This window comes from Andrographis paniculata, unplaced genomic scaffold (genome assembly GCF_009805555.1).
Source record: "Andrographis paniculata isolate CXL003 unplaced genomic scaffold, ASM980555v1 Contig76END, whole genome shotgun sequence".
NCBI lineage: Eukaryota > Viridiplantae > Streptophyta > Magnoliopsida > Lamiales > Acanthaceae > Andrographis > Andrographis paniculata.
Window position 1 is genome coordinate 1349083 of NW_026137613.1, and position 18807 is coordinate 1367889.

General features: G+C 32.3%; 1 protein-coding gene and 1 non-coding gene across 5 annotated transcripts; both read left to right on the top strand.

The window, feature by feature from the left end:
* Nucleotides 1–1751: 1751 nt before the first annotated feature.
* LOC127266633 (probable ribonuclease P/MRP protein subunit POP5) lies at nucleotides 1752–6102 on the top strand. 4 transcript variants are annotated; one of them, XM_051296957.1, is made up of 6 exons: nucleotides 1757–2100; nucleotides 4071–4258; nucleotides 4357–4494; nucleotides 5234–5416; nucleotides 5523–5583; nucleotides 5659–6102. In XM_051296957.1, the coding sequence occupies exons 2-4, from the start codon at nucleotides 4081–4083 to the stop codon at nucleotides 5380–5382; spliced, it is 465 nt and encodes a 154-aa protein (XP_051152914.1). In that variant the 5' UTR covers nucleotides 1757–2100; nucleotides 4071–4080; the 3' UTR covers nucleotides 5383–5416; nucleotides 5523–5583; nucleotides 5659–6102. The 4 variants fall into 4 exon arrangements, with proteins under 4 accessions (XP_051152915.1, XP_051152914.1, XP_051152912.1 ...); XM_051296955.1 differs by having other exon boundaries at nucleotides 1758–2100; nucleotides 5500–5583; XM_051296956.1 differs by having other exon boundaries at nucleotides 1758–2095; nucleotides 5500–5583.
* On the top strand, nucleotides 2248–2328 carry LOC127266658 (small nucleolar RNA Z102/R77). Its single transcript, XR_007842191.1, has one exon. It is a non-coding gene; the product is annotated as a small nucleolar RNA Z102/R77 (small nucleolar RNA).
* Nucleotides 6103–18807: the final 12705 nt, after the last annotated feature.

Consider the following 18807-nt stretch of genomic DNA (forward strand, 5'->3'; position numbering starts at 1 on the left):
AATATAATAAATTTAAGTGAGACAGAACTATTGAAAACACTCTTTTTGAATTAGTTAGTATGTGCCGAACTCATTGAAACCCAACAACAGCAAGTCCAAATATTTGAAAGTATTATATATTATATTATATTATATTATATTATATATCATATAAATACGAGTTTGTACGGATCTGCCACTTGAAAAGTCTATCCTGCCCCTCATTTCGAAAATGACAATTTAGTCCTTACCTATCTTTGTACTGGCTTGAAAAGACGAGATTGTACGGATCTGCCACTTGAAAAGTCTATCCAGTCCCTCATTTCGAAAATGACAATTTAGCCATTAATCTACCTTCTCTAATTCCTCCTTTATTGACACGTGCCTTGCACCGTCTCGCCAAACGCTTCCACCAGTTCCCAAACTCAACTTGCCCGACCGACCATTCCAGAGACCAATTGCTAGACCAGCCGACCTACTTTATCCGACCTGCTGACCATCAGACCTGTCTGTCCGACCTGCTGACCATCCGTCTGTCCGACCTGTTGACTTCCCGACCTAAGGACTTCCCGACGTGACCAATTTCCGTCTTGAGGACATCCCGACCCGACCACTTTCCGTCTTGAGGACCTCCCGACCTGAGGACTTCCCGTCCTGACCACTTTCTGTCTTGAGGACCTCAAGACCTGACCACTTTTCGTCTTGAGGACGTCCCGACCTGACCACTTTCCGTCTTGAGGAAATTCCGACCTGAGGACTTCCCGACCTGACCACTTTCCGTCTTGAGGACTTCCCGACCTAAAGACTTCCCGTCTTACCACTTTCTGTCTTGAGGACCTCCCGACCTGAGGACTTCCCGTCCTGACCACTTTCTGTCTTGAGGACTTCGCGACCTGACCACTTCCCGTCTTGAGGAACTCCCGACCTGAGGACTTCCGGACCTGACCACTTTCCGTCTTGAGGATTTCCCGACCTAAGGACTTCCCGTCCTGACCACTTTCCGTCTTGAGGACTTCCCGACCTAAGGACTTCCCGTCCTGACCACTTTCTGTCTTGAGGACTTCCCGACCTGACCACTTTCCGTCTTGAGGACGTCCCGACCTGACCACTTTCCTTCTTGAGGAAATCCCGACCTGAGAACTTCCCGACCTGACCACTTTCCGTCTTGAGGACTTCCCGACCTAAGGACTTCCCGTCCTGACCACTTTCTGTCTTGAGGACCTCCCGACCTGAGGACTTCCCGTCCTGACCACTTTCTGTCTTGAGGGCTTCCCGACCTGACCACTTCCCGTCTTGAGGAACTCCCGACCTGAGGACTTCCGGACCTGACCACTTTCCGTCTTGAGGACTTCCCGACCTAAGGACCTCCCGTCCTGTCCACTTTCTGTCTTGAGGACCTCCCGACCTGAGGACTTCCCGTCCTGACCACTTTCTGTCTTGAGGACTTCCCGACCTGACCACTTCCCGTCTTGAGGAACTCCCGACCTGAGGACTTCCGGACCTGACCACTTTCCGTCTTGAGGATTTCCCGACCTAAGGACTTCCCGTCCTGACCACTTTCTGTCTTGAGGACTTCCCGACCTGAGGATTTCCCGTCCAGACCACTTTCCCGAAAGTTTGTCAAAAATTTTATTATTAATTAATTATATTTTTTAAAAAAATATCAAATCAAATATACATAATTTTTTTATATTATAATTAAAAATAAATTTTATATTCAAAATATCAATAATATCTTTATTCAAATCACTGACTCAAAATAAAAGGCCCAAGCAAATCCACCCTGAATCTAACAGCCGCCGCAGCCCTAAAACAAACCTAAAAATAAAACCCTAAATCAACCGCCCGGCGCCGCCGCCCTAAAACAACCCTAAAGAAACAACACGCACAGCCCCAAAACCCTAAATCAACCGCCCACCGCCGCTCCTCTTCCACATCCTCTCTTATTAAATCTTTGTTCTACCTCTCTACTCATTCCTCCTCTCTTCTCTCCCTTCTTTTTTTTTTTTTTTTTTTTTTTATCCGTCTTCCTTTTCTCCGGTTTCGGCTTCGTCTTCATCGTCCCCTCCGACGTCGCCGTCGTCTTTGTCCGGCCGTCGTCTGCCATCCGCTTGCTGTAAGGTTCGACTTCTCCTCTCCTTCTTCCTCTTCTTCGGCGGTTGTGTCATTTTGTGAAACGTACAAATAGTTTATTTAATTTTTTCTTTTGGGCTTATCTGAGAACCCCTGGGATTTTGATGATTGTGTTCATCCGTAACTGGTGTGTTAGAATGAAGTGATGACTAATAAAGATGGATCGATAGCCCATATGATGGCTGTTTATCATGTATTAGCTCTACCTGATCATTCTTATCGCCCCTTTGTTACATTTGGATTTGGATTTTTTCATTGAACTTGAAGTATCTATCTTCTTTCTCTTGCGCCTGGTGGATTTTGAATCTTATTATGTCCGGCTAGGTGATATTTTATTTTTTATTTTTTTATTTTTTGTAATTGATTGTTTTGTAATTTCAGTTCTTCTACAAAATTTGTAGGACTTTGTATACGTATGTGTGTTATGTGTGTCTGGTGTTGGTACATTTACCGTAATCCAATGATGAGTGCAGATAAAATTGCAAGTGCCGTATGACAATTCGTTGAACCAACGAAGTGTTTGATTTGAACTTTCATGGATATCTGAGGATTTACGGTCGCTCTTAATGCCTATGCGATGTTATAATTGACTCTACAGCAGTTTAGGTGTAAAAATATTTGAACCTTCACCATTAACCATCCATTATATTTGAGTTATCGAGTACCAACGCTTTTTCGGATACACATTCAAATGTTCTCGGAGTTTTCCCAAATTTGAATTTTTTTTTGTTTTTTTTAATTTGATTTTATGGTGTCAATGAAAATCTTCTAATTTTGAAATCCATCTACAATTCATTTTCTTTTGTCAAAATTATTTTTCAAGTTTGCATCCGAGTTCAGCCTTTGATTACTACAAACATTTAATATAATACAAATACTCCCTCCGTCCCACCACAATTGACATTATTTCCATTTTTGTATGTCCCGTAACAATTGACACATTTTTTATTTTTGTAAAAATTATTAAATCTAAACATATTTAACAAATATAAATATATAAATCAACTTAACATATAACATCATAAATGAAGTAGGACTCACTCAAAACCCTTTTATTTCTATCTCCCTCCTCAAAAAAAATAAATATTTTTATCTATATTTAAAACTACATAAATTTATGTTAATTATAAATAAACAAAAATATTTTTTTATTTATGTATATTATAGAAAATTTTATTCTCTACAAAATAATATTCATATTACATATATTTTTAATTGCTATATAATTTTTAAATATTTAAACATATATTTTGATTTTTTTAAACATATATATTAAATTTACTTTCAAACTATAAATATTATTAATTATATAAAAAATAATATTAGAACTAATTATTATTACCTAATTAAACATCTTTATCTTAAATACCGTGTCCCTAATCAAATGATTCAATTTTGGTTGGATGGAGGGAGTACCAACACTAGCACACAACATACTTTTATACAGTATACTCCTTCCGTTTCGGAACTATAGTCTTGGTTGTGTTGGGCACGAGATTTAAGGAATATTGATATTATATTGATAGTGGGTAGAAAATATAGGTAAAAGACGTTTTTGCTCTTGTAAGTATATTAGTGTAAAAGATAATGACAAATGTTTAATAATAATGAAAGAGTAAGAATAGGTATATAGTGACATGGTTATTTATGGAAATAAAATTATTGTTTTGGGACGAACAAAAATAGTAAACAAGACTATTGTATTAGGACGGAGGGAGTACTAATTATGTTGTGTGTAATAAAAACGTATGTTGTTTGTAGGCCAAGGTCCAAAACATGGAAGGAATTAGATTAGGGTTTTTTTTGCCTTATGTTTTGGTTAAATTTATAATCGGATGTTTCTGTGTATATAATCTTCAATGCAACCAACTGTCTACACAATTAACAATGAGTACATTTTTGTTATAAAAAAAGAATGTGTAGAACTTTGACAATTTACATTTTGATCGACTTTGAAGGTGAAGCACCATGGTAGGATTTAAGAATAGATATATGGTGATGGAGGTTTTCCTGGATCCCAATAAAGATCTTTCGGCGGATGACCCAATTATAATCACTCAATTCAATTTATCGAAAGCCGTCAAAGATAGCATTCTCTCAAACTTTGGGGAATGTGGTCTAGCATCGTCGACAAACTCATTCCAAGGTGAGACTACTTCTTGGGGCCACTTATCCCTTTATCACTGTATGAATTCACTTGTCTGCAATGTGTTGTGTTTGATGCTGCGACTTTGATATCTGCAGTGAAGTATGTAAATCCACTTACAAAACTCTGTATATTCCGAACTTCAAGGGAGGATTACCAGAAAGTATGGGCAGCCGTTACCTTGGTTAGGACTATTGGAAACTGTCCTGTGGTGTTCAACCTTCTTGACCTCAGTGGTAAGCCAATGTCTCTATTCCATTTTATTCTAGTTCTTGGCTTCCAACCTTTTCGAAACTAAAAGTTTTCCGTATATGGGTGTTTAATTATATGGGCTACTCATAATATGCTACATTGATTTGATGGTTCTGATGTTGATCAGATAGGGTCTATGTTGATCAGATTTGTTTGTTTGAGGGTTTGGATTTGGATTTTTGAAATTGAAAATTTTGATTTGATATAAATAAGTGTTCGATATTATGTTTTGAATATAAAATTGATTTTTGGTATAATATAAAAAATGAAAAATAGGGGTTTGATTTGATGTATTTTTGAGAAGAAGATTATTTGAATAGTGAAAATCTCAAAAAATCCACAAAAGAACACAACCATAATGTTTTCAGCCACAAATTTTCAATTCATGTGAGGTTGATGCATTCTTCATGTGTTAGTTTTAGTGAGGTCAAAATTCCACGGCATGGCCATTGTTGTTTTTGTATTTGGGAAATTTATTGCCTCGATGTTTAGGAATTGCATAACAAGAAAAGTGAATCTGAGTTGTGTTTTTAAACTCCTAAGTTCCAGCTTTCTAATTTTACATGAAATGTGTTTCTTGGAATTCTCGGTGTTTGCGGGTTCTAGGGTTTATTGTTATTATTAATTTTCTGATCTTGGAAGTTTCTAAGCTTGCTGTGTCTTACGATATGATCCTATGCTTTTGTTTCGACAATTTTCTTATATGTTCATTCTTGCTGTTAGGAAGCATCAAGGCTTGCAAAACTGCTGCGTTGAAGTGTGATGAGATGAAATTCGAACAATATAAATTATCAGCCGCAGATCGCCTCCCTGCTGATGCCCACCAAAGAATGCAAAACTTTCTTGAGAAGATAAAACACTTGGAGCATTAAAACCAAATGGATCGAAGAATTTAAGCAGCCTCTGGTATGCAACATAAAACAATTTTCTTGATTCAATTCAACAATCCTCTTGCGTGTTCGAATAACGACAGGAATCTCCAATTACAGTTTTGTAGCATCTTCTCACACAGGAGCCGGGCTTTTGCCAAACAGATGGATATTTTGCGGATCAAACAGCGCAGAATCATACTGGTAAGTGCTCCGTTAGTCAAGATTAATTTCTTTAAATCCCTTGTCACTACGCTTACAAAAATGTCATCTTTCCAGGCACATGATACCCCAAATTGCCCCTCTCTTTGTTGTCTCCTCGGACAAAACACAAGATCCGAGTATTGCCTTAAATCCGTTAATGGAAGGCTTCTTCTCCATCGGACAAAAATCTTGTAGTGAGGCGATTTCGAAGAATTAAACACTAAATCGACCCCCAAAAATTTTGTTGTGTATTCGACTGCCAGTAAGGTTAATAGGCTTTGGTTGTTGGAATTTTGTTAACGTATCGACTCTTTTCGGGGTTGATCTGATTAGAGCATTAGCAGGCCATTGCATCGTACCAATTTGAATCTGAGTAGAGATATTATTGCAGGCAACAGCCAGACGAGTTCTGTCGAGCGAAACTTTGGTAATTCATATATGTATGTTTTAGTGGTTTTTGGAATAGAACAGATGTTTTAAGTGATTTATGATTGTTTAAGGATTCTTTTTTTATGTTTATATCTGTTCCATTTAAATTATTGCAAAGTGTTAATTTTTATTAGATTAAGTGGTGAATAAAATATTACTCTCCTGAAATACTTCATTTGGTTTATATATATATAATAAGGGAAAATAGTACTTTTCTTATAGTTTGACAAAAATAAACAATATTTCGAAACACAAAAATTATTGTGCTCAAGTATTTAAAAAAGGAGTGAGTAGTTGGATTTCCTGCGATGCACGTCGCGGCCAAAAGTTGCAAATGATCGTTCACGAATCTGTCGTTCAGCCGTATATTGTGAACGGGGATTCACACACGAGTGTCGGCGAACCTGCGAAAGGATCATTGTCGATGTCTGTCCCGGCAGACAACAGCGAATTCGTGACCCGACGTACGAATGCCCGACAGACAACAACGAATTCGTGACCCGACGTACGAATGCCGGTCAGGCCGTCCATCGAGACAGAGTGGGCGCCCTTAAAAACTCCTGCGCGGATTTTCGCGAATATGTAGGCAGCAAAATGGATTTCCTGCGATGCACGTGACGACCAAAAGTCGTGAACGACGACCTTGTCCGCCGTTCACGGATCCGTTGTCCGATCGTATATTGCGAACGAGGATTCGTGCACGGGCGCCGACGAACCCGCGTCAACGCGAGAAGACCAGTAAGCCTTATCGTTTAGAGAAAAGAGAACACATAACAAGGATGCTATAGGCGAATTTGCGAAAGGATCATTTTCGATGTCTGTCCCGGCAGACAACAGCGAATTCGTGACCCGACGAACGAATGCCGGTTAGGCCGTCCATCGAGACAGAGTGGGCGCCCCTAAAAACTCCTGCGTGGATTTTCGCGAATATGTAGGCAGCAAAAATGGATTTCCTGCGATGCACGTCGTGACCAAAGTCGCGAACGACGACCTTGTCCGCCGTTCAAGAACCCGTCGTCCGACCGTATATTGCGAACGAGGATTCGCGCACGGGCGCCGACGAACCCGCGCAATGCGAGAAGACCAGTAAGCCTTATCGTTTAGAGAAAAGAGAACACGTGTGTTGTTCAAGTTTTTATTTAAATAATATTTTTATGTGATATTTTATGAACGAGAGAAAATAGTGTAGTTTTATTAAATATGCCCTCCATCTCATGCATATATGTAAGTTTGTTTGGACGCAAAGACTAAGAAATAATGATACTTTAATATTAAAATGAGATAAATAAAAAATAAAATTAAGGATATTATGACATATTTATTAAAGAATAAAAAGATGAGGGAATATAAAAAATAGTGACAAATTGATTATTATTTGTTAAAATAAAAATATAAAAGAAAAAAAATAGTTTACTATAAATGGAATAAGCATCACTTTAATAGACAGAGAAAAAATAGTAATTACAAATTTTAGCGGATGTAGAGAGTACTTGATTATCAATTTCATTTTTTTTTATATTTTTTAATATTAATTTGAATTTATAAACTATCATATTCACTTATTTTAGTAGGCAATATCTGATATTATAATCAAGAAGTGGCATCATTCTCGAAAGCATCTTCATAAGCTCTTGCCTCCTACTTTTTTCGAGTTTGAGATTGCGTTTGCAAGGATTGAGCCAATTCAATGCTAGCATGATTTTATTTGGACTTCTTCCAAAAGACTTCATACTAGTGAAATTCATGTGAAACTTATAAATAATCCCCCCTCAAATCAAAGATCATATAACCTATGGCCTCTCCCCTCCAGTAATATTTCGTTGATTTGTCATCTTGCACCACCTTTATCAACATAGGGCCTCACTTCCTGACCACACATGTCGGTACCACCAACCGACCATCACAATGCAAGAAAGACTTTCGACACAAAGCATGTGACACCCCGGCTCTCAAGCCACGCAAATCCGGGGGTGTCGGGATTATAGACTGACCCCACAGGTCAACACGAGTCCTTCTAACGTATTTTTATCCCCGCTCACACGCCCCCTAGAAGAGGGGGTCACCCATCTTTAAATTATTCTAGGGAGAATTCTAAAATTCTATCACTAGGGCTCCCGAAAAAAAGATGTAAACATTGTTGACATGAATAGTCTATTCAATTCATTTAACCTATATTCAATCTTGAATGACTTAGCACCAACTCATCCACGGGAGTTGGCCTAGCAGACCCAACTTAGGCGGTATTACAAAGCACTACCGCAGATTCTAATCACGAGATCAACAAGGGCCTCCCACAACCACAACCAATGTCCGATACATCCAGTCCATTTCGCCAACGAACTCCTTCAAACCAGGCTCTAATATGAGTTGTTAGGATTGAACCAGTTCAACACTATTTGTTTTTGGATTTCATGTAAAAGACTTCATACCAGTGAAACTCATTTAATACTTAAAAGATACGAGTTCTTCTAATTTCTTTCTATACGAGACTTGGATTTGCACTACAACACACTTTGCATTCAATTTTCTTGTGAAACTCAAGATGATTTGTTCTCTTTTGAGTTTGAGAAAAAATATTATGATATGTTTAATATATATTGTATTTATGATAATTACATTATTTAAGAGACTTTTAATTTTATATTTCAACAATAACATCTTGTAGATGGTATATATATCATGTTTAAATTAGTTTATAGTAGCTTTTCTAATTTATTAATTATATATCCATGTATTATTCTAGTATGCCATTGCAATTCAATTTTATTATTGAAGATATAAAAGTAAAGACTAATTTTGGACATATATATTTTTTGAAATTGATCCGAAGAATAAATTTACTTTGGATGTATATATTTGAAATTGATATGAAGACGTGGTTTTTTTTTTAATAATAATTAATATTATTCAGGTTTCTAATAAAAATATGTCATTTTTTCAAAAAAAAAAAATATCAAATTAAAATATTAATTAAACAAAATTTAAAATAAACTATTATTCATGTTGCTAATAAAAATATGTCATTTTGTAAAATTTGATGATATTAATTTGATCTAATAAACTACCATTTTTCACTTATTTTCATAATATATGGTTGCCACATGATGATTTACGACCACAAAATCAAAATCAAAATACAATCATATACATATAGCAGTAAAAAAGAAAAAGAAATATAATAAATACATACATCTATATAATCAAAATTATAAGTATTTAAAGACATTGCAAAATGCTCTTGATTTACTTATTGAATATAATTTCCGCAAGTACCCAAAAAATTTTTTTTTTTCACATTCAATCTATAAGATATTATTAGACTATAATCTATCATCTATAAGATTTGGTAAAAAAACAAATGAACTGTGAGACATATATATTCAAAGAAGTGGTAAACTTTATTGATCATATGTGGGCAAATTAAACTTGTTCATTTATTTTATAGACAAGAACAAGACAAGAACAAGTATTCATGATTCATACATATGTTTGTTAATCAGAAGTGTGGTGATTTTCTTGAAATGATGTAGTTACCTATAAGAGCCGCTAGGCGTCTTGCATTTTCGTAATTAACTAGATCATATCTTTGCATATATTCACTAAAGCTCTTGGGTGCCGATTTATCATTTTCGTAATCAGTTTCACCACGGTTCAAGGTTCCTCTACCAATAGGAGGTGCATATCGAATATTGTCATCAAGAAGTGACTTATCATTTTTGTAAGGAGCTTCACCATGGTTTGAGGTTCTTTTGCGAGGAGGAATGGCGTCAAAAATTGATTTATCATTTTCAAAAGCATCTTCGCCACGGTTCAAGGTTCCTCTACCAATAGGAGGTGCATATCGAATATTGTCATCGAGAAGTGACTTATCATTATGAAAAGTATCTTCATAAGCTCTTTCTTTCTTACTTTCTTCGAGTTGCCGAGCTTCAATGACAATCGATGTTAGGCTCAATGCAACTAAGATAAATAAAATCTTACCAACAAATGAATTGTACCGGGAATTCATTCTTGTCATAAATCTAGTAACAAATTATGAGTGGTGTGTGCCGATTTCTAACATTTCAATCGCTATTTATAAGAAAAATTTATATTTTAGTTAAATAATTAAGGGGCTATCAACTTCCTAAATGAACAATAGTTATACAATATTGATAAGTCAGCATCTATGCATATATATTGTAGTATAAATAGCTGACTCTAAGCATATTGTAGATAACATGGTTTCAGTTCATAGTTATAGATCTACCAAATTATTAATTATATATCTATTTTAGTTTGGCGTTGGAATTAGATTTTATTATTAACAAATAAAGAATAATTTTGGATATATATTTTTTTTTCGATTAAATTGATCCGAAAAATAAAATTACTTTGGAAGCTATGGAAACTCCGAGACTTTTTGAATTATAGCGCAAGCTAGCGGCGTGTTGGCAAAAATAAAATTACTTTTGTCTAGTGGTGTTGGCAAAAATCGTCATTGTAACACTAATCTATTTTTTTTTGTTGGTTTCAACATTGACTTTACTATTCATCAATTTCCTCCCTAAAAAAATAATTTAATTTTTATTTTTTATACTGCACTAAAAGTTAAGGTTACATAAAAAAAAAATAAAAATAAAAATAAAAATCTCAGTAAATAAATTTTCAATCTAAAATTTTAATTTACTATTTGAAACCCTGAAAACAACTCCAAAACCTAAAAACAGACCACACCTCTAGTTTGCTTGTGAGGTAGTTTGATTATCACGAATGCATATATACTTATATATATATATATATATTGCATGTTTAACATATTATAAATTTTCAAATAATTCCAAATAAGTTGGTATGATTCAACTTATCTTGTACTTGACTAATTAACTTTTTAATTACTCGATCACTTTGGGAAAATTTCCAATCTTTCATATATATACTTGTCTTTTTATCATGTTTATTTTTAAAATTTGTGGTGTTGTATTTTGGCATTATGTATAATTCAGATATTACATTGTCATATTTTACGACCATAAGAGCTTAACCATATTAATCTATAAAATAGTAAATGGTAATATAGATAGAACCAACAATATATATAAAACTCAATAAATTTTTCTAGGCTGATTACCCATGTCTATATGTTATAGTTCATGTTAAATATTGTCCAACATTAGAATATTGTGGGAATTTTCTATTACTTTTAACACCTATTAATTTTAAGTTGGAATCCTGAATCTATTCTTAATCGCTCAAAAAGGAGAATCAATTTCCTTTAAGGAATAATTATGAAAAAACTTTTGATATTATTTTAAGGAATCAATTTTAAGGAATAATTTCCTTTCTAATTTTTTATTATTTAGGAAAATTACTAACTCTACTATAAAGTTGTAGATAATATGTTACTTATGTCACTTTGCTTGAAAAGAAAGACTAAGAAGTAATGATATTTTAATATAAAAACTTGATAGGTAAAAAATAAAAATTATAGTGTGGTATTACAAAAAAATTATTAAAAACTTGATAAAAGGCGATGGAATAAGTAGAAAAAGTAGTGACAAATTGATCGATTTTGTTAAATAGAGTAATAAATCTGTGAGTAATAATAAAGATGACAAACTTTATTGATACGTGGGCAAATTAACTTGTCCATTTTATTTTACATACGGGAACAAGTATTCATACATTTTTTTCCACCTATTTATTCATTAATATATTAGAATTTTTAACCATTTTCTTGTTCCGATCCTAGTGAATGAAGTTTTATAGTGAATCACATCATGCCTTTTTTCCAATAGGCTTGAACGGAGGCAAAGGCGGATGTATAAAATCTCCTGTAAAAAGTGCTTTATCATTGTTGTAGGCACCTTTATCAGCAACCACGACTTTGCTTTCACTAGATTTTCCAATTGACTTATGCGGAGGATGAGGCGGATGTACAAAATCTCCTGTAAAAAGAGCTTTATCATTGTTGTAGGCACCTTTATCAGCAACCAATACTTTGCTTTCACTAGATTTTCCAATTGACTTATGCGGAGGATGAGGCGGATGTACAAAATCTCTAGTAAAAAGAGCTTTATCATTGTTGTAGGCACCTTTATCAGCAACCAAGACTTTGCTTTCACTAGATTTTCCAATTGACTTATGCGGCGGATGAGGCGGATGTACAAAATCTCCTGTAAAAAGAGCTTTATCATTGTTGTAGGCACCTTTATCAACAACCACGACTTTGCTTTCACTAGATTTTCCAATTGACTTATGCGGAGGATGAGGCGGATGTACAAAATCTCCTGTAAAAAGAGCTTTATCATTGTTGTAGGCACCTTTATCAGCAACTACGACTTTGCTTTCACTAGATTTTCCAATTGACTTATGAGGAGGATGAGGCGGATGTAAAAAATCTCTAGTAAAAAGAGTTTTATCATTGTTGTAGGCACCTTTATCAGCAACCAAGACTTTGCTTTCACTAGATTTTCCAATTGATTTATGCGGAGGATGAGGCGGATGTAAAAAATCTCCTGTAAAAAGAGCTTTATCATTGTTGTAGGCACCTTTATCAGCAACCAAGACTTTGCTTTCACTAGATTTTCCAATTGACTTATGCGGAGGATGAGGCGGATGTACAAAATCTCCAGTAAAAAGAGCTTTATCATTGTTGTAGGCACCTTTATCAACAACCACGACTTTGCTTTCACTAGATTTTCCAATTGACTTATGCGGAGGATGAGGCGGATGTAAAAAATCTCCTGTAAAAAGAGCTTTATCATTGTTGTAGGCACCTTTATCAGCAACCACGACTTTGCTTTCACTAGATTTTCCAATTGACTTATGCGGAGGATGAGGCGGATGTACAAAATCTCCTGTAAAAAGAGCTTTATCATTGTTGTAGGCACCTTTATCAGCAACCAAGACTTTGCTTTCACTAGATTTTCCAATTGACTTATGCGGCGGATGAGGCGGATGTAAAAAATCTCCTGTAAAAAGAGCTTTATCATTGTTGTAGGCACCTTTATCAGCAACCAAGACTTTGCTTTCACTAGATTTTCCAATTGACTTATGCGGAGGATGAGGCGGATGTAAAAAATCTCCTGTAAAAAGAGCTTTATCATTGTTGTAGGCACCTTTATCAGCAACCAAGACTTTGCTTTCACTAGATTTTCCAATTGACTTATGCGGAGGATGAGGCGGATGTAAAAAATCTCCTGTAAAAAGAGCTTTATCATTGTTGTAGGCACCTTTATCAGCAACCAAGACTTTGCTTTCACTAGATTTTCCAATTGACTTATGCGGAGGATGAGGCGGATGTAAAAAATCTCCTGTAAAAATAGCTTTATCATTGTTGTAGGCACCTTTATCAGCAACCAAGACTTTGCTTTCACTAGATTTTCCAATTGACTTATGCGGAGGATGAGGCGGATGTACAAAATCTCCAGTAAAAAGTGCTTTATCATTGTTGTAAGCACCTTTATCAACAACCACAACTTTGCTTTCACTAGATTTTCCAATTATGTCCCTAAGCGGAGATAGAAGCGGATGTCCAGAAATTCCGGCGAAAAGTGTCTCATCATTGTTGTATGGACCTTCGTTAGCATCAATGGTCTTGCTTTCACATTTTTTGACAATCAATGTTAGACCCAATACGAATAAGACAAATGAAAGCTTACGAATGAGAGACATCTTTGGAAGATTCATCATTTTTTACACAATGAACTTGTAGATCTTTAAAGGAAATGTTGAGTGGTGTGTTTATTTCATGTTTCTCAACCTCTATTTATAAGCAAAAAAGTACTTAAAACTTTATTGTAGCTTGAATTAATTACATACTAGGGCTTAGTTTTATGATTTTCTATACCATTTTAATTTTTTTTTTTCAAATCAATGAAAATAAATATACTGTAATAAATTGTTTGAACTGAAAAACCACAGAATCTAACAAACTTTGTGCTTAGAAACAAAGCTTTAAATAGTTGAATTTTGCTTTCGTAGTTTTTATGATTTTACTTGAACTAGATATTTAATTTGTTAACTGTAATTTTTTGGGGTATGATTTCAACTTTTTTTTAACTATACAACTACTATAAATTTCTAAAATAGTTAGACCATTTTATTTGACAAATTAAAACATCACATCAAAATTAGAAATTAAACCAAAAACAAAATTACATGGCGAACCATGTTGCATGCAAAATCCGGTGGTGTCGGGGATTTGAACTTATAATCTCACGGTCACAAGTTCATCTCGATCCTCCAGGTTATCCTTACGGGCCGCTTTTTAATATGAGAAATGGTAATTGAACAACTGATGTGCAAGGAATAGTTTTCACTTGGGGATATCAAATTTTTGCTTACTTGATATATTTGTAAACATTGCAATATTTGATTTGAATATGTAATTTATTATCACTTTACCTTCTAATTTTAGATGATAATGACTTGATTTTATAAATTACTATTTTTCCTTACTTTTTTACTTTATGGCTGTTGTATGAAATTTCATAATGATATAAGAAAAATAAAATAATTTATTTTATCAAAATACCCCTAAATAAAATTTAAATTTGTATAGAAGTGATAATAAAAAATTACTATATATATGACCAATGATATATTTCTTTATTAAGTGTATAAAAGTTGAAACTATGAAATAAAAAATCAGTAATTTGATTAGGTTGGGTAGCCAAACCTACTATATTAGAGTTTAAAACCTTCAACCAATTAGCTTTAATTGATATTTCCTCCACCTCATAAAATTGGTCCAATTTCTTTTGGTACAAATATTAAGAAATATTATATTCCCATAAAATTGATCCAATTTCTTTTGGCACACTTCTTAAAATATATTATATTTAGTAGTTAATTTATTTGATTAGGTGATCTAATATTTTTAAATTGTAAATATTTTTTATTTGATGAAATAATGAAATAAATGTTAAAACATTTTTATTCTATTTTGTTAATATTAAATATTTTATGTACTGAAATTTATTTTTTTTCTAAAAAAAAGTATCGATTGTAAATCAATATGTGCAATTAGATAATAAGAAATTAAATTGAGTTTTATAATTTAAATGAAATTAACACAGTAAAAAATCGTAATTATAAAAATTTTAAAATAAACAATAAATCAAATATTTCGAATTTGATTGTTCGTAGAAATAGTTCTTTATGACATATTAAAATTTATACCGCATATCATATATCCAAATTTTGGTTTAATATTCTACCATCCCGATATCATATAAATAATTTGGTTTACTGAATTTATGGATGAGAATATACCGAATTAACGAAATAGCGCGCATACGGTATAAAAAACATACCAAAAATTCCAATTTTTCAGTATGATATGATACCATACTTTTTCGGTATTGTAACAATATACAATTTGATAATTTTTAAAATATAACCAAGTTTCGCTACAATATCAATAAACAAACCAAAATGCTCCGTACGGTATACAATATAACTGTTTTTTTTTATATTGTATCGAATAATTTCTAACTGAATTGCATATATGATATCAATATATAATATTTTATGCTGAAATACTAAAATAAAAAGTAATTTTATTATTTTACACGGCATATGAATTTTTTTTTGTTTTTTATTTATCTTTTTAAATAAAAAATAAGTTCAAAATTAAATTTCACTATTGACTAATCTTTCAATCATAAAATACCAATCCAAACATTAATTTTTTTTATATTATATTAAAAACTAGTTAGAGATTTTAAGCATTACATAATATCTATTTATATTATGTTAATTATATATTTTAATTTTTATTATTCAAGGTTCTGATACAATTTTTAAATTTACAATCAAACAAACAATAAAGTTAAAAATATTATTAACTTATTAAATGTAACGAACTTTTTAATTTTAATTATTACTATGTTAGAAATGTGGACTAGTCTTGTAGGACGACTAAAAAATAAAAGATGAACTAGTTTGGTGTGACGGAATGGAATAATTAATAATCTTCAAGAATCATCGACATGGGTTTTTTTAGGGGATAAAATAGCAGACTCTGTGAATAATTAAGTTGTAGATATAATTGTTTATATCATTTATTAGAGGTGCGCACTGTGATTTATAGTTCGGATTTTGACAAAATATGAACCAAACTATTGTAAAGAATAAATCAAAACTAAACCAAATTGCTCGAAATAAAAAATTAGAAAAATAAAATTTGAACTAAATCGAAAAAATTATAAATTTCATACCATATTAAAAATTCAAAATCTGGTTTTTTGTTGTTCTTTAATTTCATAAATTTACTAATTAAAAAATAATTGCCCAACAAATCAAAGAACAAACACAACACAGGTTTATCTAAAATTTTAAATATGTTCAAATAAATATTAAATACAAAATCCGCAAATAAGAACCCAAAATATGAAAGATGTGTCCATTCTCCTTCAAATATATTTTATCGTTTACTTGGTTCCGGCATAGAGATTAAAAAAATAAATATATTATTGTAAAAACAATAAAATAAAAACATAGTTGGAGGGAGGTATTTTGGAAATTTAATTAAAAATAAAAAAAATAAAGAGAGATAATGTAATAACTATAGTAACAATATTTGTTGTAAAAAATAATATTTAAAAAAATAAAAACTAAATTAACAAATTAAATTTAAAATTTTATATTATTTTTTATTTTATTTTAAATTTAATAATATTTATTTATTATATTTTTAATTTAATTTTAAAATTTTTTGTATTTTTTATTTTTAAAAATATATAAATAGATAAAAATTATTTATGTGTCCGCCAGGTGATGCTGACTTGGCGGACACCTGTCTTCCCGCATACCGCACAGGTGTCACGCAAGACTAAAGATACCTTTCAATTACGACACTAAAATTATAAAAGGTTTTGTTCATCCTTTAACATATTTAATAAAAATAAATTTATTTTGTATATTATATTAATATTAAAAAAAATGATACATTTAATCTATTTCGGAAGAGATGCAATTCAAACAAATAAATATATAAAAATTTATTTATAATTAGTGTAAATTAAATTAGAAGTTTTAAAGATTTTATATATATATGTTTAATTATAACTATACTTATATAAAGAGCAGATGACAAAGAAACATAGAGAGTTCAATTGAGCTCAAAACAAACCTTTTGGTATATACTAATAAACATTTAAGATATACATATCATTTAACTCATTCATAACAAATTTGAGTTTTAAATGATTTCCATATTCAAATGAATGTGATTTACATTAAGGAATTTTCGTAATGTCGATTATCTGAAAAAAAATAAACAAATAAATTTGCATACACTTGAAAAGAGAACATACATATTTTGAAAAAAATTATTTCTTACACGCTTCAAAATACTTATTTTTTTATTTTTTCCCAAAGCATGAAACATACAGTATTAATTCAAAGGAAACGACAAACTTCATTTATATGTGGAAAATTAAACTTATCCATTTTATATTACATACAAGAACAAGTATGTATACATTGTTCACATATTTATTCATCAACTCGATAGAGTTTTACTAGTTCGGCTTGCACAAAACGGTTTTATCGTGAATCACATTGTGGTCTTCCACTTTAATGTTCTGGAAGAAGAAATTTATAATGTGCATTAAAAACTGACTTATCATTGTGGTAAGCATCTCCATCAGTATCAACGATCTTGCTTGCTTCAAGTTTTCCAATTGTCTTAGTTGGAGGGGAAAATTTATAACTTCCGCTAAGAAGTGTCTTATCATTGTAGAAGCACTTTCATCGGCATCTACGACTTTGTTTTCTCCAAGTTTTTCAATTATTTTAGTTGGAGGGGAAAATTTATAACTTCCGCTAAAAAGTGCCTTATCATTGTGGTAAGCACTTTCATCGGCATCTACGACTTTGTTTTTTCCAAGTTTTCCAATTGTCTTAGTTGGAGGGAAAAATTTATAACTTCCGCTAATAAGTGTTTTATCATTGTAGTAAGCACATTCATCGGCATCTACGACTTTATTTTCTTCAAATTTTCCAATTTCTTTAGTTGGAGGGGAAAATTTATAACTTTCGCTAAGAAGTGTCATATCATTGTCGTAAATACCTTCACCATTATCGACAAGCTTTCTTTCTCCAAGTTTTTCTATTACATGACCTCGAGGCGAAGACCCGTGACTTCCGGTGTAAAATGACTTATAATTGTAGTATTATGCACTTTCATACAGATTCGCCACCTTTCTTTCTCCAAATAGTTATTGAGCTTCACATTTTTTGACAATTAAGTGTGTTTGTTTGGGGGTTTAGATTTTGAGTTGGGATTTGAATAGTAAAAATTTTGAATTTGAATAGTTGTATGATGTGATATAAATAGGTGTTGATGTGATATTTTAAATGTAAAATTGATTTTTACTATAATATAAAAAATGAAAAATAGATGTTTGATTTAATATTTTGGGGGAGGGGGAAATAGGATGAATAGTCTATTTAAAAATCCAATCCGCCAAACAAACACACCCATGTAAGGCACAATACAAATAGGATAAATGAAAGCTTACCAACGAGTAACTTCTTGGGAGAATTCATTTTTGCTGAATGTATTTGTAAATCAAAAAATGAAATGTGAGTTGTGTGATAACTTCAAGTTTCTCAACCTTTATTTATAAGCAAAAAAATGTACTTTGAAAATTTATTGTAGCTATAATTCATTACATACTAGTATTTTGTGAGATCACTTAATTATAATGAATGAAAATTATGTTCTTAGTAGACACGTTCACATAATTTGAACAAATGGTTTATATTTTTGAAAAGATCAAAATAAAATCGGATTATCTGTAT